This window comes from Lactuca virosa, chromosome 1 (genome assembly GCF_052849685.1).
Source record: "Lactuca virosa cultivar CGN04683 chromosome 1, Lactuca_virosa_CGN04683_v6, whole genome shotgun sequence".
Taxonomy (NCBI): Eukaryota; Viridiplantae; Streptophyta; class Magnoliopsida; order Asterales; family Asteraceae; genus Lactuca; species Lactuca virosa.
The window spans coordinates 103511780-103535231 of NC_136426.1; the positions used below are offsets into that span (position 1 = coordinate 103511780).

Consider the following 23452-nt stretch of genomic DNA (forward strand, 5'->3'; position numbering starts at 1 on the left):
GATACAATAAGGTAAGACATAAATAAAAGACCTTTACAATTTGATTTAGAGTTTGGGATCGAACACTCAAACTCTCATTAAAGTCCATAGAGAGAGACGTAGGAACATCCTTAGTGAAGATGTCGACATACAGATGACTTGAAGGAACATGGAAAACTTGAAGTTGGCGAGTGGTTAGTTTGTCGCAAACAAAATGTATATTAATTTCTATGTGCTTTGTTGTTTGAGTAAAACGTGGTTGTTGGTAATAAACTGTAACGCCCCGTTCCTGGTACGTATTAATTTATTTAATGTCTTTTATAAAGAGCTACTCGGCGAGTAGTAACCCTAACTCGTCGAGTAGATGACAGGTTGGACGCGGGTTTTAAGTGATCTACTCGGCCAGTCCGCGCCTGGACTCGACGAATAGGCCAGTCTGGAGGAAACCCTAATCCTTAGGGTTTGTACCCTATTTAAACGTCCTTATAGCCCCCATCCCAGCCTCCAGCACCCTTAGAGCGTTTCCCCCTCAAAACCCTAGCCCTCCATTGGTGAGCTTGACTGATTCCTTCTTGATTTTGAGTGTTTTGGTGTATTCTTGGAAGTGTAGAAGAGAAGGAAAGAGAGAAGGTGCAAAGGAGAAGAAGGAGATCCAGAAGCTAGCTTCCATTTGCTACTTCATCTGGTAATAAAGCCTCTACCTTGTTCATTTTCCTAGTAGATCTTCATATATGCTTGTTTTGCCACTTTTGGGACATTTCAAGGTCCAAACTCGAGATTGGAGCTCCCTTAGGGGAGTGAGCTATAGATCTGGACATCATTGAGCCCCAGGAGCTCAAAGTAGCTACCTTTATGCAAAGCAAGGCCTTGTACCAAACCCTAGGTTCCCATTTCTAGCTTATTTTGGTGTTTTAGCTTCATACCTCTATGCATGTACGTAAAGTTGGCAACTTTACGTGTTATATCGGCCCTAGAAGCTCAGATCTATGAATTGGATGCACTGGAATTGATTAGAATCAACTGTTTGGTGAGGACATGCATAAGACTCGACGAGTTGTTATTGGACTCGGCGAGTCGGAGCACAAACTCCTGATTTCTCCGATTTTAGAGTTGTGAGTTGAATCAGCGAGTGGAAGAGGACTCAGTGAGTTAGAATAAGGATCTGGAAGTAGTGGGACTCGACGAGTCTACGTCCCGACTCGGCGAGTCGAGTCGCGAGTTAGAGAAGTGTGAGTCCGGGAACTCGGCGAGTTCATAGTAGGACTCGGCGAGTAGAGTCAACCAGGAAGTTGACTTTGACTAGGGGTAAAATAGTCATTTTACCCTGAAAACAGTTATCAGTATCTGATTTAGTGTTTATGGGATTGTAGCCGGGGAGTTCCGGAGCAGCAGTCAGCCAGTTTCAGATTTAGCATCTCAGCAGCCAGCGTTACGAGGTGGGGTTTCCTTCCAGTAGGAACGGGTCTACGACTACAATGCCGGCCCGTTTAAGTTAGCAGTAGTTCCGGACTTCGGTCCGATGCAGTAGTTTAGTGTGCTTGATGTCTTTGTGATTCAAGCATGTCTTTGTGTTATGTGTTCTGGACTTCGGTCCGATGTAGTATGCAGTATATGTGTTTATGCTAGTAGTTATGATTATGCTATGCTATGTTCAGTCAGTTCCGGACTTCGGTCCAATGCAGAGGGCAAGGCCCTGGTTAGTTCCGGACTACGGTCCGATGTAGTTTCCGGACTACGGTCTGATGCAGAGGGCAAGGCCCTGGTTAGTTTCAGACTTCGGTCCGATGCAGTTTCCGGAATTCGGTCCGATGCAGTGGGCAAGGCCCAGTAGTTGCTTTATATGTTATTATATGGTATGTGGTAGTTTGGGGGATCTCACTAAGCTTTGTGCTTACAGTTTCAGTTTTTGGTTTCAGGTACTTCCGCTAGTAAGGGGAAGAGCTCGGGATGATGCCATGGCACACACCACAGCTTCAGTTTATCCTGGGAGTTTTATTCGGATATTTTGATATGTTTTGACATCAGTTGATTTGATAAATTTATTATGACATTTTGAGACGCATGATCCATGGATTTATCTTTTAATATTTGATATTATGGTTTAGTAAAGTTTTCAAACGAATATTTTTGGGTGGTATTTTTGGGATGTTACAAGTTGGTATCAGAGCCTTGGTTTGAGGGATTCAAGCACACTTTCGGGTATGACTGGACTCAAACTAAAGAAATGGTAAAAGATTTTCAAAAGAAAAATATTTTCGAAAGAATTTTTGAAAAAGAAACTTAAAAAGAAAAGAGTTTTGAGAAAAGGAAAAGGGTGTGGTGCATGCGATCAGCCGAGCTCAAGTAAGTACTCCCAAATTACCCATACAAGTTTATGTTATAATTATCAGTTCCAGTTTCAGTAGAACAACAAGCTAGAATAGGACTAAGGATCTAGGAGGATGCCTTATGTGCCTGTTGTATGTGTTTCAGCTTTATGAGAATTGCATGCTAGTATTGAGTAGACAGCAATAGGATAGCCTGTTTAGGTTATGCCTGATAGTATGAGCTTAGCATTGTATGCTAATACAGTTTCTCGTTAGGAGGATAGATTTGCTTGAGTAGTTTCCTGTGTCTGAATGCTGCTTGCTTCGTGCTTTGTAGGACTCGGAGTGATGGGAGTTAGCCATTAGGTGAATACGTCACGTCACATGTGATCAGGGTTGAATAATCTCAGAGTGCTGGATTTGGCCCTATTGCGCAGCTCTTGTTTGAGTCTAACCGTTGTAGGGACGAGTCTTTTACTCGAAGGATTATCTGAGCCTCGTCACATGTGATGGTATTCAGGTGATGACTAATTGGCATTACAAGGAGGCCTTCAGCAGCTGGGGACTGGATTGGGTGGAGTCATAGATTTCCCTAGGGCAAGCCTAGGATGAGAGTAGCAGAGATCAATAGCAGTAGAAGTGACTTGGTGGAGTCAAGACAGTTCTTGAAGAAAGTACGGATAGATGTGGAAGGTAGTATGGGCCTGTATTACTGAAAGCAGAGGATCCGTACTTGAATCGAGGAAGGCTGAGATGAGACCAGGAAACTTGTAGTAGTAGCGATCCCTCGAGATATATCAGTGTTTATGACGTTTGTCATGATGTGTTTTCAGAATGGTGGTTTTACGCCCTAGGCTAGCAGTCGGTAGTTCAGGAGCCGACGAGGGATCAGGATCAGGCTCGGGGGCCGAGCATCTAGATGAGCAGACAAGGGAGTTCCTCTCTTTAGAGGTTACTCGCACCATACTTAAGCAGACTCCTGTGATCTTCGGTTCGATCAAAGAGGGTATTTTAGAGCTGATGGACGAGAGGTTGAGTACCTTCCGTGCTGAGGTGGCGGCCATGATAGGGTCGCGCACACTCACCTTCTTGGAGTTCCGGGCTTGTGGAGCTCCAGACTACCATGGGGCGCGGGATCCCATTGCGAGTACCAGGTGGTTGGCGGATGTCGCCAATGCGTTCCGCACCAGCAGATGTCCCGAGGGGGACAAGGTCAGACTAGCATCCTGTCTTCTGAAGGACAGGGCACGAGATTGGTGGGAGGAGATCGGGCATGTCATCGGGGATGACGCAGCGCTTGATGCGATGACTTGGGCTGCTTTTACTACCAGGTTCAAAGCCGAGTTTGCACCGGTTATTGAGGTGCAACAGTTAGCCAGGGAGTTTCAGGATCTCACCCAGACTACAGAGACAGTGGCGGGGATTACCGCCAAGTTCAGGGAGAGGGCTCTTCTCGTTCCTCAGTACGCAGCTGATGAGGAAATGAAGAAGTCCCGTTATCATGAGATGTTGCGGAGTGATATCCGCCAGTTTGTGAGCCGGTCCAGCTGTAAAACGCTGGATGATATGATTGCGAGGGCTCGTGAGAGAGAGATAGATTTGGAGATGGAGAAGAAGAGGAAGCCAGAGGCGGCATCTGGCACAGGGAGTTCGGGCAAAAAGCCCAAGGTATCAGATCACAGATCTAGAGGACAGCAGAGCCACAGTCGGTGTGGCAAGTGTGGGAGATTGCACGATGGGGCGTGCAAGGCAGGTAGTGCCGGTTGCTATAAGTGCGGCCGGACCGGGCATATGAGTAGAGATTGTACAGCTACTACCACCACCACCAAAGCAGCTGATCTGATTTGCTTCCATTGCAATCAGAGGGGACATAAAAAGTCCCAGTGCCCGAGTTTAGCAGCAGCAGGGAAGGTGGCAGCACCTGCCCCTGCTACTTTGAGGATTACAGACGGCCGTCAGGGCCGGGGTGAGGCGCCAGTGGCGAAGAGTAGAGCTTTTCAGATGACAACAGAGGCGGCGCGAGCGACTCCTGATGTGGTGACGGGTATATATTTTCCTCTTATCTCTTTATTGATATTGATTGTTTCTCATGGTTATATGTTTTCGTATTGGGTCGTTCTTAGTGAACGGCATGTCAGCTACAATATTGTTTGACTCGGGGGTTACCCGATCATTTGTTTCCCTTGCGCTTAGCAAAAGGTTTAGCAGAGCTCCGGGGGAGCTGGATTGCCCACTTGAGGTTGAGATAGATGATGACATGACCGTCAGGGTCGCGAGAGTACATAGGGCGTGTTCGCTGCAGTTATTTGATGAGCAGTTTTCAGTGGACTTGGTTCCCATTCCCCTGCGTGGGAATATGGTTATATTGGGTATGGATTGGCTGAGCCCCAATGGGGCAGTGATTGATTGTGAATTGCAGTTAGTGAGGGTTCGCACTCCTAGTGGGGGAGAGTTAGTGATTCAGGGCGAGAGGCCACATCGCAGATCGATTCTGTGTTCAGCAGCGAGAGCGAGGCGCTACATTCAGCAGGGTTGCGCAGGGTACGTCGCCTATGTCATAGATGCCCGGGAGAAGGGTAAGGCGACAGTTGACGATGTGCTAGTAGTAAGAGAGTACCCGGACGTATTCCCAGAGGATTTGCCTGGAATACCTCCGGAGAGACAGGTCGAGTTTCGGATTGATCTGGTTCCTGGTGCGGCTCCGATAGCCAAGGCACCGTATCGGTTGGCTCCTCCAGAGATGCAGGAGTTGTCTACACAGCTGCAGGAGTTGCTAGACAAGGGTTTCATCAGGCCGAGTAGTTCACCATGGGGAGCCCCGATCCTATTCGTAAGGAAGAAGGATGGGTCGCACCGTATGTGCATAGATTACCGGGAGCTGAATAAGGTAACGGTGAAGAACCGTTACCCACTCCCGAGGATAGATGACTTGTTTGACCAGCTTCAGGGAGCATCTTGGTTCTCCAAGATTGATCTGCGGTCAGGGTATCACCAGATGCGGGTCAGGGATGAGGATGTGCAGAAGACCGCTTTTAGGACCCGCTATGGTCAGTATGAGTTTGTGGTGATGCCGTTCGGGCTCACCAACGCTCCAGACGCATTCATGGATCTCATGAATCGCGTATATAGACCGATGCTGGATCGGTCAGTGATAGTGTTCATTGAGGACATCTTGGTTTATTCCAAGACTCAGGAGCAGCACGAGGAGCACCTGAATGAGGTGCTAGAGACACTGAGGAGGGAGAAACTTTTCGCAAAGTTCTCCAAGTGCGAGTTCTGGTTGCGAGAGGTGCAGTTCCTTGGACACCTCGTCAACCAGAAGGGTATACTAGTAGATCCGGCCAAGATAGAGGCCGTGATGCAGTGGGAGGTCCCGAGGTCTCCATCTGAGATTCGGAGCTTCCTAGGATTGACAGGGTACTATAGGAGATTCATCCAGTATTTCTCCAAGATAGCAGTTCCACTCACCCGACTGACCAAGAAGTCGGTGGTGTTCCGTTGGGGGCCTGAGCAGCAGGCAGCATTTGAGACCCTCAGACAGAGATTGTGCGAGGCGCCGATTCTTACCCTGCCAGAGGGAGTAGAGGATTTTGTAGTTTACTGTGATGCTTCGATCACAGGTATGGGAGCAGTGTTGATGCAGCGAGGTCATGTGATAGCTTATGCCTCTAGACAGGTGAAGCCTCACGAGGCTAACTATCCGACGCACGATTTAGAGCTGGGGGCAGTGGTGTTCGCCCTCAAGATTTGGAGACATTACCTCTATGGGGTCCGCTGTATCATTTACACGGATCACAAGAGTTTGAGGTACCTCATGGATCAGCCGAATCTGAACATGAGGCAGCGCCGATGGTTAGACGTGGTAAAGGATTAGGACTGTGAGATCCTTTATCATCCGGGCAAGGCCAACGTAGTGGCCGACGCCCTGAGCCGCAAGGCGATAGCAGCCCCGATCAGGGATGTATGTCTGAGGATGACAATGATTACTCCATTGTTGGAGCAGATCTGAGAGGCACAGGTTGAGGGCCTGAAGGAGGAGAGGCAGAAGTGTGAGAGGATTGTGGGCCGAGTAGCTTCCTTTGACGATGACAGTCGAGGATTGTTGACCCTTCATGGGAGAATATGGGTGCCGTACTGGGGCGGAGTATGGAAGGTGTTGATGGACGAGGCTCACAAGTCTCGGTTCTCCATTCACCCAGGGGCGACGAAGATGTACATAGATCTTCGACCCGACTATTGGTGGCCCTGCATGAAGCGGGACGCAGCTTGGTACGTGGAGAGATGCCTGACCTGCAGGAAGGTCAACGCGGAGCATCAGAGACCCCACGACAAGATGCAGCCGTTAGACATTCCCATGTGGAAATGGGAGGATATCACTATGGATTTCATCACTAAGCTTCCCAGGACCGCACGTGGAGTTGATTCGATTTGCGTCATAGTAGATCGGCTGACCAAGAGCGCGAATTTCATACCGATTCAGGAGAGCATATCGGCCGAGAAGCTAGCCGATATTTATGTGCGCGAGGTAGTAACACGACAGGGAGTGCCTGTATCAGTAGTATCAGATCGAGACGTCCGGTTCACTTCCAGGTTTTGGAAGCGGTTTCATGACGAGATGGGGACTCGTCTCCACTTCAGCACCGCTTTCCACACTCAGACGGACGGTCAGAGCGAGAAGACGATTCAGACTCTCGAGGACATGCTGCGGGCATGTGTTCTAGATTTTGGTGGCAGTTGGGATACGTATCTTCCATTAGCGGAATTTTCGTATAACAACAGTTAACACGCTAGTATTGACCGCCCTCCTTTCGAGATGCTTTACGTGAGGAAGTGTAGGACCCCGATTTGTTGGGCGCGAGGTCGGTCAGAGGGTCATCGGGAGCACTGAGGTGGTGCTCAAGACCACAGAGTTGATCCAGCAGGTCCGTAGCAGACTGCAGACTGCGTAGAGTCGGCAAAAGAGTTACACCGACAGGAGGCGTTCGGACTTGGAGTTTCAGGTGGGCGATATGGTCCTCTTGAAAGTGTCACCATGGAAGGGTGTTATCAGATTTCGGAAGAGGGGCAAGCTGGGCCCCAGATTCATTGGTCCGTTTAGGGTTTTGGCTCGGGTAGGTCGGGTTGCTTATCGGTTAGATCTTCCAGCAGAGCTCAGTCAGATCCACAGCACGTTCCATGTTTCTCAGTTGCGAAAGTGCTTAGTGGATGATTCAGCAGTAGTACCCCTGCAGGACATTCAGGTGGACGATAGCCTGAACTATATCGAGAGACCAGTGGCGATTCTAGATCGCAAGGTGAAAGAACTGAGGAACAAGGCAGTAGAGTTAGTTAAGGTGCAGTGGCAGCACTGCAAGGGTTCGGAGTGGACGTGGGAGCCCGAGGAAGAGATGAGGGAGCACTACCCAGAGTTGTTTCCAGAGACAGCAGACTTCGAGGACGAATTCTAAGATAAGTGGGGGAGAATTGTAACGCCCCGTTCCTGGTACATATTAATTTATTTAATGTATTTTATAAAGAGCTACTCGGCGAGTAGTAGCCCTAACTCGTCGAGTAGATGACAGGTTGGACACGGGTTTTAAGTGATCTACTCGGTGAGTTCGCGCCTGGACTCGATGAGTAGGCCAGTCTGGAGTAAACTCTAATCCTTAGGGTTTGTACCCTATTTAAACGTCCTTATAGCCCCCATCCCAGCCTCCAGCATCCTTAGAGCGTTTCCCCCTCAAAACCCTAGCCCTCCATTGGTGAGCTTGACTGATTCCTTCTTGATTTTGAGTGTTTTGGTGTATTCTTGGAAGTGTAGAAGAGAAGGAAAGAGAGAAGGTGCAAAGGAGAAGAAGGAGATCCAGAAGCTAGCTTCCATTTGCTACTTCATCTGGTAATAAAGCCTCTACCTTGTTCATTTTCCTAGTAGATCTTCATATATGCTTGTTTTGCCACTTTTGGGACATTTCAAGTTCCAAACTCGGGATTGGAGCTCCCTTAGGGTAGTGAGCTATAGATCTGGACATCATTGAGCCCCAGGAGCTCAAAGTAGCTACCTTTATGCAAAGCAAGGCCTTGTTCCAAACCCTAGGTTCCCATTTCTAGCTTATTTTGGTGTTTTAGCTTCATACCTCTATGCATGTACGTAAAGTTGGCAACTTTACGTGTTATATCGGCCCTAGAAGCTCAGATCTATGAATTGGATGCACTGGAATCGATTAGAATCAACTGTTTGGTGAGGACATGCATAGGACTCGACGAGTTGTTCTTGGACACGGCGAGTCGGAGCGCAAACTCATGATTTCTCCGATTTTAGAGTTGTGAGTTGAATCAGCGAGTGGAAGAGGACTCAGTGAGTTAAAACAAGGATCTGGAAGTAGAGGGACTCGGCGAGTCTACGTCCCGACTCAACGAGTCGAGTCGCGAGTTACAGAAGTGTGAGTCCGGGAACTCGGCGAGTTTATAGTAGGACTCGACGAGTAGAGTCAACCAGGAAGTTGACTTTGACCAGGGGTAAAATAGTCATTTTACCCTGAAAACAGTTATCAGTATCTGATTTAGTGTTTATGGGATTGTAGCCGGGGAGTTCCGGAGCAGCAGTCAGCCAGTTTCAGATTTAGCATCTCAGCAGCCAGCGTTACGAGGTGAGTTTTCCTTCCAGTAGGAACGGGTCTACGGCCACAATGCCGGCCCGTTTAAGTTAGCAGTAGTTCCGGACTTCGGTCTGATGCAGTAGTTCAGTGTGCTTGATGTCTTTGTGATTCAAGCATGTCTTTGTGTTATGTGTTCCGGACTTCGGTCCGATGTAGTATACAGTATATGTGTTTATGCTAGTAGTTATGATTATGCTATGCTATGTTCAGTCAGTTCCGGACTTCGGTCCGATGAAGAGGGCAAGGCCCTGGTTAGTTCCGGACTACGGTCCGATGCAGTTTCCGGACTACGGTCCGATGCAGAGGGCAAGGCCCTGGTCAGTTCCGGACTTCGGTCCGATGCATTTTCCGGACTTCGGTCCGATGCAGTGGGCAAGGCCCAGTAGTTGCTTTATATGTTATTGTATGGTATGTGGTAGTTTGGGGGAGCTCACTAAGCTTTGTGCTTACAGTTTCAGTTTTTGGTTCCAGGTACTTCCGCTAGTAAGGGGAAAAGCTCGGGATGATGGCATGGCACACACCACAGCTTCAGTTTATCCTGGGAGTTTTATTCGGATATTTTGATAAGTTTTGACATCAGTTGATTTGATAAATTTATTATGACATTTTGAGACGCATGATCCATGAATTTATCTTTTAATATTTGATATTATGGTTTAGTAAAGTTTTCAAACGAAAATTTTTGGGTTGTATTTTTGGGATGTTACATAAACTGCAGTGATGTTGTCTTAATAAACAATAATAGCTTTACCAAAAGGAGAGTGAAGCTCACGAAGTAGGTTGCGATTCCAACATGTTTCAGCTACGACATTAGCAACACACCTATATACTCTACTTCAACGTTGAATCCATATATAGTAGGTTGTTGTTTAGATGACCAAGGGAGTAAAATATTTACGAATTACCGTTGTTTAAACATACATTTGTTGATTTGTTTTTAACCATGAATGACTAAAAACCCTATTTTTTTAGTTTTTGTTATAATCAAAGTACTTGAATTTACTCTTTTTCATGAATGGACACTTGAATTAGCTTAATTCAGTAATGTTAGTAAATTTAAAGAATCGGTAATCGCTTTATAAATTATCACAAGTAACAAACAACAAGTAAAACTAAAATCATCTTATTTATACTAAGTTTATGAAAAGTATTGAACAGTGTTGGAAATCTTATAATAAAAACTTGTAGCTATATTAAATAGAAATATCAAAAGGTTGCATAGAAATGAAGTCAAATTAGTGAAAATTCAACGTGAAACATCATAGAGGTGTTAATATGACGTGGGAAGTCGATTATGATATGATACGCCATTACCTTCAATTATTCACTTAGCCTGATTTCAAAAACAAAATCTATTTAAGGTAATTATGATAGCTCGTTATTTTTTAATGGGTAACGAACTTTCAATTTTATTCACATTTAGTCATTATTTTTTTTTTGTGTTTCATGCATTTACCTAGGGCTGGCAAAATTGTACCACGGGAAACCAACCAACATGTTACCAACCGAACCAAGTAACTTGGTAACCAATATATTTGGTAACCAACATGTTTGGTTGGTAATACTGTACCAATTGATCAATATTGGTACGGTAATGGTACAAAAGTTTGAATATCATGGTAATACCGTACCTACCAATTTATTCATTTATATATATATATATATATATATATATATATATATGAAATCGTATATTTTAACTGTTAATTGTGTTTAATGTTTATAGTTTTAATAACATTATATTAGTCATTTGGTCGTATTTGTTAATAATTATTACCATGTTAAAGCACAAAATTAAAACGTTACTTTAGCGTTACTTCAGTAGAATTCTTTTGTAAACTAAAAGAACTACGTAACTAATTTCTATACTAAACATCAAAATTCCGATGTCTTTGCTTATTTTTGAATCTTACAATAGAAAATTAAAAAAATTGGTATATACCATTACCAATTTGTACCAACCAAACTTGTTGGTAGCTAAATAAATTGGTACCAAGTATATTTGGTACGGTACCGGTAGCAATTTTTTTATACCAATTATAGTTGGTACGGTACACGGTTTAGAAAAAAATGAATTGGTACCGTACCACTTCCACCCCTACATTTACCCATGAATTATTTGAAGTTGTACACATTTTACCCATATGTCCGGTTATACACAGGCATAAGGGTAAAATATAAACATTTTCGCCAATTGAGAATAGCCCAATTGGTAGAGGCTTCCTCTTAGTATGAGAGAATGGGGATGCCAGGGTTCGATCCTTGGTGCTAACAAGAATTAGAGTATTAACACTAACACCTAACCAGTCAAGCTGAGTATATAAGCATGAAAAAAACTTAGTGACTAAATGTGAACAAAATTGAAAATTCATTACCCTTTCAAATCATTGTCCCAAAATAATACTTCTTAAACATTATAAGATATAAATATTTTCAACATAACATAAAATTCCAGTCATTTCAAGCTTTTAGACATACAAATGTTTTTCAAACACACGAGAGAATATCCATCAATATTATAGACAAAATCATTAAAGTTTTCTATCTATTTCCAATACATTAGAACGAGTGGCGGAGCAACGGTGTAGTAAGGGAGACCCCACTTGAAAGTTGATACTAACCTCATTTTATTAAAACAATCCTTAAAAAATTAATCTTTTGTTGAAATTATCCCTTTTGGCACCTACTATTGTTGAAAAAACCTATTTTTATAATATTTTTAGCAGAAAAAACTTTCAAAAAACCTTAAAATTTCAGATTTTTTCTGCTTTGAAAATTTTGTTTTATTTTTTTTATATAAGATGGACCCAGTAATATTTTTTCTGGATCCATGATTAGAACTAATGTCTTTTAAAATTTCTCACCACATGCTATTTCTCACGATCATACTATTCACACATCATGTCAAAATATCATGTTAGGGGCTAGACATTCAATGGCGGATCCAGATCAAAGTGAAGGGCATTCCTAACAAAAAAAATCGCATAATACACAATAAGAAAAAAAATTCAGGAAAAAATTACACTACTGAATTTTTTTTGAGGGGTATCCCGGACTACCCCGGGATATATACTAAATCCGCCATTGTAGACATCATATATGCATATATAAAATCAGTATGTTATATATTTCAAACAAAAACCCATTTCCTTCTTTCACACTGAATATCACTCTTGAAAAGCAATGCATTTTCATACCACATGCTGAATAGATAAAATTAAATTTTGAATTAAATAGTGTTTCTCATAATAGAATGCAATGCAGATTATTTGCTTAACAAAATTCCAGTCATCAATTCACAACGTCACACAAGTCATTGTTTCTGTCATTCGTTTTTTCATACTTATGGTATGTTAGGATTCTTGCAAGACCGAAGTGTTAGGATTTGGACCATGCAAATAATCTACTTTAAACTCAAGTAAAATATGAACCATATACATATGTATCATACGCAAGGGTTTGCAAGACCTAAGGCTTCTTTTAATTACATAAAACTATTTATCATACGCAAGGGTTTGCAAGACCTAAGGCTTCTTTTAATTACATAAAACTATTTATCGCGGGGGGTGGGGTGTGGATGTGGGTGGGGATGGGTGTGTATGTGTATGTGTTTATATTTAGAAAACTTTTGAAGTTGAAAAAGTATGGAAAACAATAATGATTAGTTTTCTAAGTTTTTTGTAATTCTGGAAAACAAAAGAATTCTCATTTCCTTTGAAAACTTTTCAAGTTTCATAGAATTGTTTTCCGGAAAACAAGTTATTTTTATGTAACTAAACATACTCGGGTGAAAACTTTCTAGAATATCAATACGATACATGAAAAACCATATTTCACTCAAATATCTAAACCATACACCATATACTATTATATCTTCCCTATATAATTGAATATACAACATTTACATGATTTATACTTCACATCCTTATGCCTTTAAAATCACACCCAATTGAAAAACTTCACACTTATCATTCCCTTTGCTGGATATATATGATTTTTAAGATATAAACTATGAGGAATTGAAGAAAACATTTTGAAACTCCATACTCACATTAAGAACCGGCGTATCGTAACATCTGCCACAAACATCTAGTAGGAATACTTATTCAGATAGTAATAAAAATAGTCGGTTTGTAGATTTGAAACTGAAGCATGTAAGTTTTGAAAACACATGCCTTATAGAGTCCGGTTTATTTACTAGAAAACGAATGTTTTAATTTGTCCCAAACAGATTAACGCATACCATAAAAATAAATATATATTGATTTATTTTTTTATTTTATGTTTTTAGAAAATAATTTTTTTTATATATATTTGCCAAAATCAGATTATATATGGGGTTTATATAAGGTTTTTTTTTTTAAAAAAAAATAGTGAATCCCAACACTTTTAGATGTGAAAAATTGTAAAAATTGCCTCATTACTCCCCCAGTTTGATATTATACTTTGTTCCAAATATGTATCTGACAAATATAGGACAATAGTTTCGTCTCTTTTGCCAAATATAAAATGTGGATATTATAATTCCAAATCCACTAAGGATGAGCAAAGGAACCGACTCGGTTAGAACCGGTCCGGGAACCGAAGTCGGCCGAAATTAAGAACCGAACCGAACCGCCGATTCTACCGGTTCTCGGTTCTTGACGTGTCTTCAATGTTTGAACCGGTCCTCGAGAAATAGCAACATACGGTTCCGGTTTTTGTCGATTCTACCGGTTTTTGCCGGTTCTACCGGTTCCCGGTTCCAAAAACCCACAAAAATATCGTCCCGTCCCGGCCCGATCGGTTCTATCCGATTCCGGTTTCGATACCGGTTCCGGCCGGTTCCCCGATCCAAATGTTCATCCCTAAAATCCACAATATTCAGGGATGGGCCCCATTACTTTGCATGAGTTTACAAATTCAGTCCCTTCATTGGAATTATCTTTTTTTAACATTTTGGATTACAATCGAAACAATGAAACATCATGATAACTTATTTTATTTCCTTATTTTTATTAGTTTATTTTAGTATTTTTAGCTCTTTTTATTAGTATTGCATTGTATATTCTTTATTTTTCTTTATCATGGATCGTATCGGGGACTTTCTATTTTGCATGAGAAATTTTGTAGGGTTTTGGAGCTTGTTGCGGTTGTGGATTAACTTGAAATCGGCTTTGTGGGCTTCCAAGGCATTATTGGGCTTTATGGATCCATTAAAAGAGATTTGGGCTTAAAAAAAGCTAAAGACTTGGATGAAGTGGGCTTGTGAAGATGGATCATGGATTGTTATTTTGGGCTCGGAGTATCCATATTTGAAGCTAAAAGATGATTGATTAATTTGAATCATGTGGGATATGGAGGGGACCAAGAGAATCTTTGGTAGTGGGATGGTCAGTGGAGGAAAAATGAGCCAATAACATTCCAACAATATTTGCGCGGGTGGATTCTCACGTGCGCGGGTACCCGCGCAACTGCCCAGTTTTGGGCATTTTAGTCATTTGGCTTACCGTTTACTTTGGGGGTTGGATCTTTCAGCTATGACTTTGATTTTCCACCATTAGGGACCAGAGGAGGCGATTTTGGGAGTTTGGATACATATTCTTCTTATCTTCCAAAGTAATTGTTAGTTTCTTGATGCAATTAGACTATTGTGATTGTTATTCTATTGCAATGAGTGGCTAAATTCTCTATTTTGGTCAACCTTGGCTAAAACCTTTGAATGTTTGTGGGTTTTTGAAGGATTCATGTTTATTTATCATGTATCTTATGTCTATGATTCTAGTTCATATTTCATATGCTTGTTTAATGCTTTGATCATGAGCTTGGTACTTGAATAAGCAATTGTTGGTTTCTTTCTTTGGTTTAGCATTGAATCATTGAATTTACTTAGAACAATAACTTTATGATGGTAGAAATCATCTCTAGCTTATGAATCATAACTCCTTTATGGATGTGTAAGCATTGACATCCTCTAGGAATTGGGGATTCCTTCATTCTTAAGGCTAATCAACTTCTTGGGTTCAATTGCTTCAATTGGATCCTTGATTTTGATTAAGAAGGTGTGTTGTGGGCTTCCCCAACCTCCATATAATTTATGAGGAATCTTGGCATATCATGCTTCATGATTGCTATAACCAATTTGAGATGAATGATAAGCTTCCTATTGAATCCTAATGATAAACACACAAATGTTCATTGTGTTGAATTACCTTGGTTAACCAATTCTCTCCAATATTTGAGCATCTCATCACCTTGCTTAATTGCAAGTTTTCTAGTTATTCAAGTCTTTTAGTTTTCAAGCAATCATAACACCCCCCTTTTTAGTTTAATTGTAGTTAGCTAGTTTATTTACACTAGTTCTATTTGATTGCATTGGTGATTGAATACAACCATTTCCCTGAGGATCGATACCCCTTGTTACCATTATATTACGTTTTATTTGCAAACAAATGGTGTAATTTGCTTGGTGGACTTGACATCCCACCACATCACATACAAAACAAGTGTCTCAAATATCTATAACAAAAACTATGACATCATACCCCAAGTTTTAACCTATTTTTTGACCCAACCTTTGTCACTTAGGTTGGCTTTCAATTCCAAAAATCTTCAAAATCACCCATCATTTTCATCGTAAGGACTCGAATATATAATGATACCCAAGAAGATACAAATTAAATATTCGACTCAACAAACAGGGAGCACTTGTAATAGGAGGTTTTTTTTTAATACTTTTTCAATTAGTTTCCAAAATGTATTAGGTGATTTTCTTTTTTTATTGTTCTTCAAACATTTTTTCCCACTTCTTATTGGTCTATCTGATTGGGTTAATGTCAACAAATGAATAATACACATTTTTTTAAATTGTATTCAATAGGGTACTATTTTGTTCTCATTACACTATAAATGTAGATTTGAACCCGATAAACTGATACTGAGTCATATGTCAAATGTGGCATGAGATATGAAAATAATTTGTTTGTATAAGTCTACATGATATTAACATTGCGTCCACTATGATATGTGATATCCCAATTATCCGCTTAAAGTGACTATAATTATATATTAGATAAACATAAATTTTTATTAATTTCTATCAATTGAATAATTTTATTAAATATGCAAAATAATATAGAAAAGCAGTCGTAAAAAAACATTTATTATGACTATCAAAATGACACCCAACATCAAATATTAAGAGTACACAGCAATAGAATGTTACAATAGAAAGAAAAAACAAAAACAAAATGCTATAATACGTATACAAACAAATATATATCCTTAATGAAAGCACACACCCTAATAAAAAACCTCGCATCCACCACTAAGTACAACACACGTTGATGAAAGTGACATATATGGAACAAAAGGTACACCTAATACAACAATTCAACATTGTTATTTCCACCACCATTTGGAATTGGAAAGCATCCCTAATGATAGCCGGCACTCTTCTAAGTAAAGTAACCCTTGTATTTACATACCACTCAAACTCTTTTCCACAAATCTTTCTTCTTCCATCTTTACAAAACCACCATTAGAACTTAGAACACCATGGACAGGTTAATAACATTAGAGCCATCAAATGTGGTTGCAATACGGATCGAACAAGGTCAAAGGTGTTATGGTCAACTCACATTACGAAATGTCATGTACACAATGCCCGTAGCTTTCCGTTTACAACCAATGAACAAATCCCGTTACACTATCCGTCCACAATCCGGGATCATTTCCCCACTAACAACCGTTACAATCGAAATCACATACGATTTTCAAGATTCATCTCTCCCCAGGGGTGGCTCATTTCCTTACTCTGACGACTCCTTCTTGCTACACAGTGTCGTGGTCCCCGGTGCATCCGCTAAAAACCCGACCTCGACCCATGATTCGGTCCCGAGCGATTGGTTCACAACGCGTAAAAAACAAGTTTTTGTGGATAGCGCGATACGGGTCATGTTTGTCGGGTCGATGGTGATGACCCGGCTTGTGAAGAACGGGTCGATAGATGAAATTCGCGAGGTTTTAGAAAAGAGTGACCCGAGTTGGAACGCGGTCGACTCGGTTGACTCGGAAGGTCAATCGTTACTCCATTTAGCGGTTTCCAAAAGTCGACCCGATTTAGTCCAGGTGTTACTCGAGTTCGACCCGGACGTTGAGTGTCGAAACTGGTCCGGGTCGACCCCACTCGAGTCCGCGGCTAGCTCGGGTGAGACCTTGATTGTCGAGCTATTACTGGCTCACCGAGCTAGCATCGAGCGGTTCGAGTCATCCACATGGGGTGCGGTTCATTTAGCCGCTGGTGGTGGTCATGTGGATGTTTTGAAGCTTCTTTTACTCCGAGGCGCGAACGTGAACTCCCTTATGAAAGACGGAAACACTGCGTTACACCTGGCGGTGGAGGAGCGGCGGCGAGACTGTGCTCGCATCCTCTTGGCCGCCGGAGCAAAGGTCCATATCGGAAATTCCGATAACGAAACCCCGTTACACATCTCCGCCGCTCTCGGAGACGATAACATGGTGAAGCTTCTATTACAAAAGGGGGGTAATAAGGACATTAAGAACAAATTAGGTAAAACGGCGTATGACGTGGCGGCGGAGCATGGGCACACGCGGTTGTTTGATGTGCTCCGGTTGGGCGATAGGCTGAGTGTGGCGGCGAGGAAAGGGGAGGTGAGAGCGATTAATCGGTTACTTGAAGGTGGGGCCGCCATTAACGGGGTGGATCAGCATGGGTGGACGGGGTTGCACCGGGCATCGTTTAAAGGGCATACGGATGTGGTTCGGGTGTTGATTGAAAAAGGTGTTAACGTTGATGCGAGAGATGAAGATGGGTACACTGCTATGCATTGTGCAGTTGAATCTGGGAATGTTGATGTTCTTGAGTTGTTGGTGAAGAAAGGGGCGGATGTTAAGGCGAGAACCAATAACGGTGTGACAGCTATGCAAATTGCGGATTCGTTGAATTACGCTGGAGTTATAAGAATACTTATTAATGGAGGTGCTAATAGGGATGAAGTCAAAAAGGTCAGTCAAGGTTTACCGGCTTTTGGGAATAAAATTGGCGGGAGATTGGATAAGGAGACAATGAAGAAGAGGACTACACGAGCAAAAGTTGTTCGTGGTAGTTTTGGATATAGTGGTTCACCGTTAGCTAGGGTTAGTTAAAATAAGTTTTTTTTTTACTCGGGTGATTAAGTAATTTTATAATTATTGGCAGGGGTAAATTTCGTAAAGTGTTCATTCTTGTGTTCGTATTGAAAATTCATATGGCTGTATTGTATGATTCTTGATACCTCGCCAAGATCATATATTGTAATATTTATTAGATTTGTGTGTAATGTGTAAAATTGAAATTTGGGCGTATACAATTATTGTTCTACTAAAATTATTGTATTTTCGTTCCTTTAAAACGGGTATTTGAATTTGTATCTCCTGATTTGAGAACACTCTAAAAGAAGGTCTAAATTTCCCAACATAAGATTTGTTTTCTACCTTAAGATTACATAATTACCTTAAGCTTAAGCATATGAAGATTATAAAATGGATTAGTGAGACAAATATGTAGAAAAATATAACATACTCACATGGTGAACTGAAATCTGTAAGACTAGAGGGAGTGGTGCGGTCTAGGGAGCGCCTCCTGCCACATCATCATGCACACCGCCCCCTGGGTGCGGTCTCGGCCGCACTGCAGCCCTCCAGGGGTGCACTCCCCTTTCTCTCTCTTCTCTTTTACTTGCTCTCTCTCTCCTCTCTCAACCAATCATCTTTCTTTCTTTTTCTTTTATTTTCTCTCTCCTAACTATTTTCTCACTCCCCCATTGCGGTTTCAAATTGATGAAATAAGAAAAAATATGAGTTGTACGTAGCGGTTTTAAATTGATGAAATAAGAAAAAATATGAGTTGTACGTGGCATAGGAGGGAGTGCGGTTTCAGTGGCACCACTCCCTCCAGCCTAAGGAACTCTATATCTCATGTCTGCTTTCTTGAATCACGATCCATTTGCATCATGCGATCATACAATGATATATCTTGTATCTATTAAGGATATGCCATTTCAAATTCAAAAAAAATTAATCAATACATTCACATACTTTGTTTTTAGTGAGATTATTCTTGATTTTGTTTGATTAACAAGGTTTAATACCTGAGCATATTTGAAATGTGGACAAGAAATAGAATTTTGGCAAATAGATGACTTTCCCAATGCAAGGTACCATTACACTTGCACAAAATACAACCCCTCAAAGCTCTACCAATTTCAAATGTACTCAAAACCGTTTCTCTAGCTTCAACCTATAAATACCCACATCATCATTTAATCTCCATACTCACAACACTCTCAAAATCAGCAATTAACAATCTTTTAGCCTTCAAAAACCATGGGTGTCTTGACGTATACCGATGAACACATTTCCACCATCCCTCCATCAAGAATTTTCAAGGCCTCAATTATCGACTCCCACAATTTGATGCCAAAACTCTTGCCTGATGCTATTAAAAGTGTTGAGTTTATCAAAGGTGACGGTGGGGCTGGAAGCATTAAGCAGATTAACTTTGCCGGAGGTAAACTTATATCTACACTCCAATATCTATTAATATGGTTAGATAATTGTCTTTAATTTAATTCTGGTATGTAGGTTTTGTGAAGCACGAAATAGATGAAGTGAATGAGAAGACATTCACATACAAGTATAGTTTGATTGAAGGTATGGGCATATCAGACAAGATTGAAAAGGTGTCGTATGATATTAAGTTTGAGGGATCACCTGATAATGGCACCATTGCGAAAATGACCACAACTATTTACACCCATGGTGATTTTGAGCTCAAGGAAGAAGAACTAAATGCAGGAAAAGAAAAGGTTTTAGGGCTTTACAAGGTTGTGGAAGGCTATCTCCTCAAAAACCCTGATGCATATGTTTGAAGATTCTCATTGTTGTAGCCATGTTTGGCATTTTTAAGATTCACAGTGTTTTCTTGAAATAAACATCACATCATCAATAAAGTTTGACTTAAAAAAGTGTTTCTTGATATAGTAAGAGAATGCAAGATTTGTGTTGTAGAAGACAAACAGGGCTTGAAGAAGGAATTGATCTTTGCTTGCATTGCTTATTGCTATTTGAAGGAACCGTTCATAAATCTGAATTTTAAAAAGAATTAGAGATATGAATCGTATGACACACCTATGGATTCACTTTTAACACTCAATGGGAATAAATTGAATTTATTTTGCTTTCACATTCTTCTTGCAGAAAATAGATATATTGATATGGACAATGAAGATCTAAACTGGAATTTACAAATTCCATATACGCTTGATGAAACAAATTGTATACGCAGGGTTCAAATTTACCTTAATCTCCCTTGGCTACTCAAATACCTGTGCAACAACCTCAATTCTTCCCGTTTAGGCTCAACATCCAACTAAGGGAGTGGTCAAAATTACCGGCGACTGAGCCACACTAATCCAAAATCTCTCATTGAATCGACTCAGGACCACATATAAGATAACATTATTTCCATAACTTAAATAGAAAAGTACAAATTTACCTCAAAATCGTTGCTCAATTCTCAACCCTAATGCTCAAACTGCAGTAACGATTTTTGTCAATCTCAGTTCTCTAACGTATGAATGCAGTTAAAGCTTTTGACCGGCAGCATGTGTTCGTATGCATATGAGTGATTGATTAGCCATTCTGCCGAATTGTTAATTTTTACAGTTAGAAAAGTTGTTATAAACTGTTTTTAGATGGTAGTTAGATAGAAGGGTATTTTCGTCATTCTTATATTATGAGTTAGTTAGTCTGTTTGCTCTTCTCTTCTGTATATGTATGTATTCTTCATTGTTATTGAATACAAGTTTCTGAATCAATTCAAACAAAAACTTCTCTCATTCTTTCACATTAACATGGTATCAGATTAGGTTTCGATTCTCCATGGCTGATTCAATTTCTTCTGCTATCGATTCATCTAATCCTTTTTTCATTGCTCCTTCTGATAATCCAAGTTCTATTCTCATTACCAATCCTTTTAATGGAATTGGCTTTGCTTCTTGGAAACGATCAATGATCATATCGTTAGCTGCCAAGAACAAATTAGGTTTTGTTGATGGAACAATTTCTGAACCAGCAATTACCTCTTCTTCGTATTCTGCCTGAGCCAATTCTATGGTGATAAGTTGGATTTTGAATTCTCTATCCAAAAACATTGTTGATAGCGTGTTATTCTTGACTACTGCTCGAGAAATATGGCTTCAATTGAACCAAAGGTTTGAACAACCAGATGGCGCTTTGATTTACCAAATTCAGCAACAACTGTATTCGACTTCTCAAGGTTCAGACGATTTCACCACCTATTTCACCAAATTAACTCGAATTTGGGAAGAATTGCGTCTTGTTCAAGCAATTCCTCCATGCTCCTGTGAAGCTGCATCAAAGATTAACCAATTTTTTGAAGAACAGCGCCTCATTCAACTTCTTATGGGCCTTGATGATTCTTACAAAGTTGTACGTGGTCAGATTCTCATGACTAAGCCTCTTCCTACTGTATCCACTGCATACTCGTTAATTCTTCAAGAGGAACGACAACGTGGTATTAATACTTCTACTCCAATCAATACCGACATCATTGCCATGAATGCATCTGTTGAAAACAGTTCTATGTCCAAGAAATCGTTGGTTTGCAATCATTGCAAAAAGCCTAGTCATACCAAATCGCAGTGTTATCGTCTCCATGGATTCCTTGCAAATTTCAAATTCACCAAATCCAAACGTGAAGAACCAAAATCCACTGTTCAGAATGCTGTTGTTGATTCCAATTCTAGCATCTCACAAGAACAATATCAGCAATTGATGATTCTTCTTCAAAACAACAATATCAATCCATCTTCTTCTAGTTTTTCTGCTCAAACTTCTCTTATGGATGGATCCATGGAATCTGAAGGTACTTTTTCTTTCAAGAAGTTTGCTGCTAATGTGTACAAATCATCATCTCTTTTACAACCACTTTATTCATGGATCGTTGATACCGGGGCAACAGATCACATGTGTTCTAATAAAACCTTGTTTCTTTCTTTATTCAAATTACCTCATCCTCATTTCATTGGTTTACCTAATGGTACTAATGCATGTGTTTCTTTTGCTGGAAATGTCAAATTACATGATTCCTTGATTCTTCAAGGAGTCTTGTATGTTCCCAATTTCAAATACAATCTTGTTTCAATTTCAAAATTGAATTCACAACTCCAATCCTTTGTCATTTTCACTGATCAACATGGCCTATTGCAGGACTCTTCGTCAAGGAATAAACTCTCTCTTAGTCTCTTTGGCAATAAGGTCAATGATCTTTATGTTTTTGATCACAGAACCATTTGTAATTCCTTGTCTTTCAGTTTCTCTGTATTCAATCTCTTTTGTAATTCTGTAACTGTAGTTACAAAACCTTCTAATACTTTGTTATGGCACAAACGATTGGGACACATTTCTATTAGCAAGTTGAATCATCTTTCTATTCCTGGTTGTAAATCTCATGATGATGATGTTGATTAGTGTATGATTTGTTTTAAAGCAAAACATCATAAATTGCCCTTTCCAACTAGTTTATCTCAATCTCAAGCTGTTTTTGATCTCATTCATGTGGATGTTTGGGGTCCATACAAGTACATATCTCATGATGGGTTCAAATTTTTTGTTACTATAGTTGATGACTATAGTAAACACACTTGGGTGCATATGGTTACACATAAAGGGTATGCAATGGGAATTATCAAACATTGTGTTGTTTTCGTTCAAACTCAGTTTAACAAAACTATTAAAGTTGTTCGTACCGATAATGCTTATGAGCTTGGATGTAGTCATGAAGGCATAGAATTCTATAGCAAACATGGGATTCTACATCAAAAATCTACTCCAGTTACCCCTCAACAAAATGGAATAGTTGAACGAAAACATCGGCATATACTTGAAGTTGCACGAGCTTTATTATATCAAGCTGGTCTTGGTTTTTCTTACTCGTCTGAATGTGTCCGAGCAGCTGTTCATCTCATTAACCGGATGCCTTCAGCTTCTCTTAAGTTCAAAACTCCTTTTGAACTTCTTTATCAAAAACAGCCGGATTTAACACAGTTAAAAGCCTATGGATGCTTGTGCTTCATCACTACTTCTACTGTGGGCCGTGATAAGTTTATGTCAAGAGCTCATCCTTGTGTCTTAATTGGCTATCCCATTGGACAGAAAGCTTTTAAAGTTCTCAATCTTACTACCAAAGTTATTCACATTGCAAGAGATATCAAGTTTTTTGAGAACATTTTTCCATTACATGCCATATCTTCTACTGTGTCACATAATCCACATTCTTTTCTTCCTACAAACTCCAATGATACACCTATTACATCTTCATCACCTTCAATTTATGTTCCTATTGAAAACATTTCTTCTTCTCAGCCTCAACCTCCTCATATTCCTAGAAGGACATCTTCTAGAACTCATAACCCACCTGTGCACTTACGAGATTATATATGCAACAATGTTGTTGATTCTTCACATATT

General features: G+C 40.6%; 2 protein-coding genes and 1 pseudogene across 2 annotated transcripts; all 3 read left to right on the forward strand.

Moving 5' to 3' along the window:
• The first annotated feature begins 16357 nt into the window (after nt 1-16357).
• Nucleotides 16358-18255, forward strand: LOC145105964 (protein VAPYRIN pseudogene; annotated as a pseudogene).
• Nucleotides 18256-19254: 999 nt separating this feature from the next.
• Nucleotides 19255-20000, forward strand: LOC145105972 (major allergen Pru ar 1-like). Its single transcript, XM_079043034.1, has 2 exons — nt 19255-19469; nt 19544-20000. Exons 1-2 carry the CDS (start codon nt 19286-19288, stop codon nt 19828-19830), a joined length of 471 nt encoding a protein of 156 aa, XP_078899160.1. The 5' UTR covers nt 19255-19285; the 3' UTR covers nt 19831-20000.
• A 1073-nt stretch (nt 20001-21073) lies between these two features.
• On the forward strand, nt 21074-22453 carry LOC145118611 (uncharacterized). The gene has a single exon (XM_079054310.1). It carries the CDS (start codon nt 21074-21076, stop codon nt 22451-22453), a length of 1380 nt encoding a protein of 459 aa, XP_078910436.1.
• Nucleotides 22454-23452: the final 999 nt, after the last annotated feature.

What these genes read in the sequence shown, in the direction of transcription:
- LOC145105972 (XM_079043034.1), top strand. Translation starts at nt 19,286, where the DNA reads ATGGGTGTCTTGACGTATACCGATGAACACATTTCCACCATCCCTCCA. An exon ending in GCAGATTAACTTTGCCGGAG is followed by an intron (nt 19,470 to 19,543) that starts GTAAACTTATAT and finishes TCTGGTATGTAG; the next exon opens with GTTTTGTGAAGCACGAAATA.
- LOC145118611 (XM_079054310.1), top strand. Translation starts at nt 21,074, where the DNA reads ATGGTGATAAGTTGGATTTTGAATTCTCTATCCAAAAACATTGTTGAT.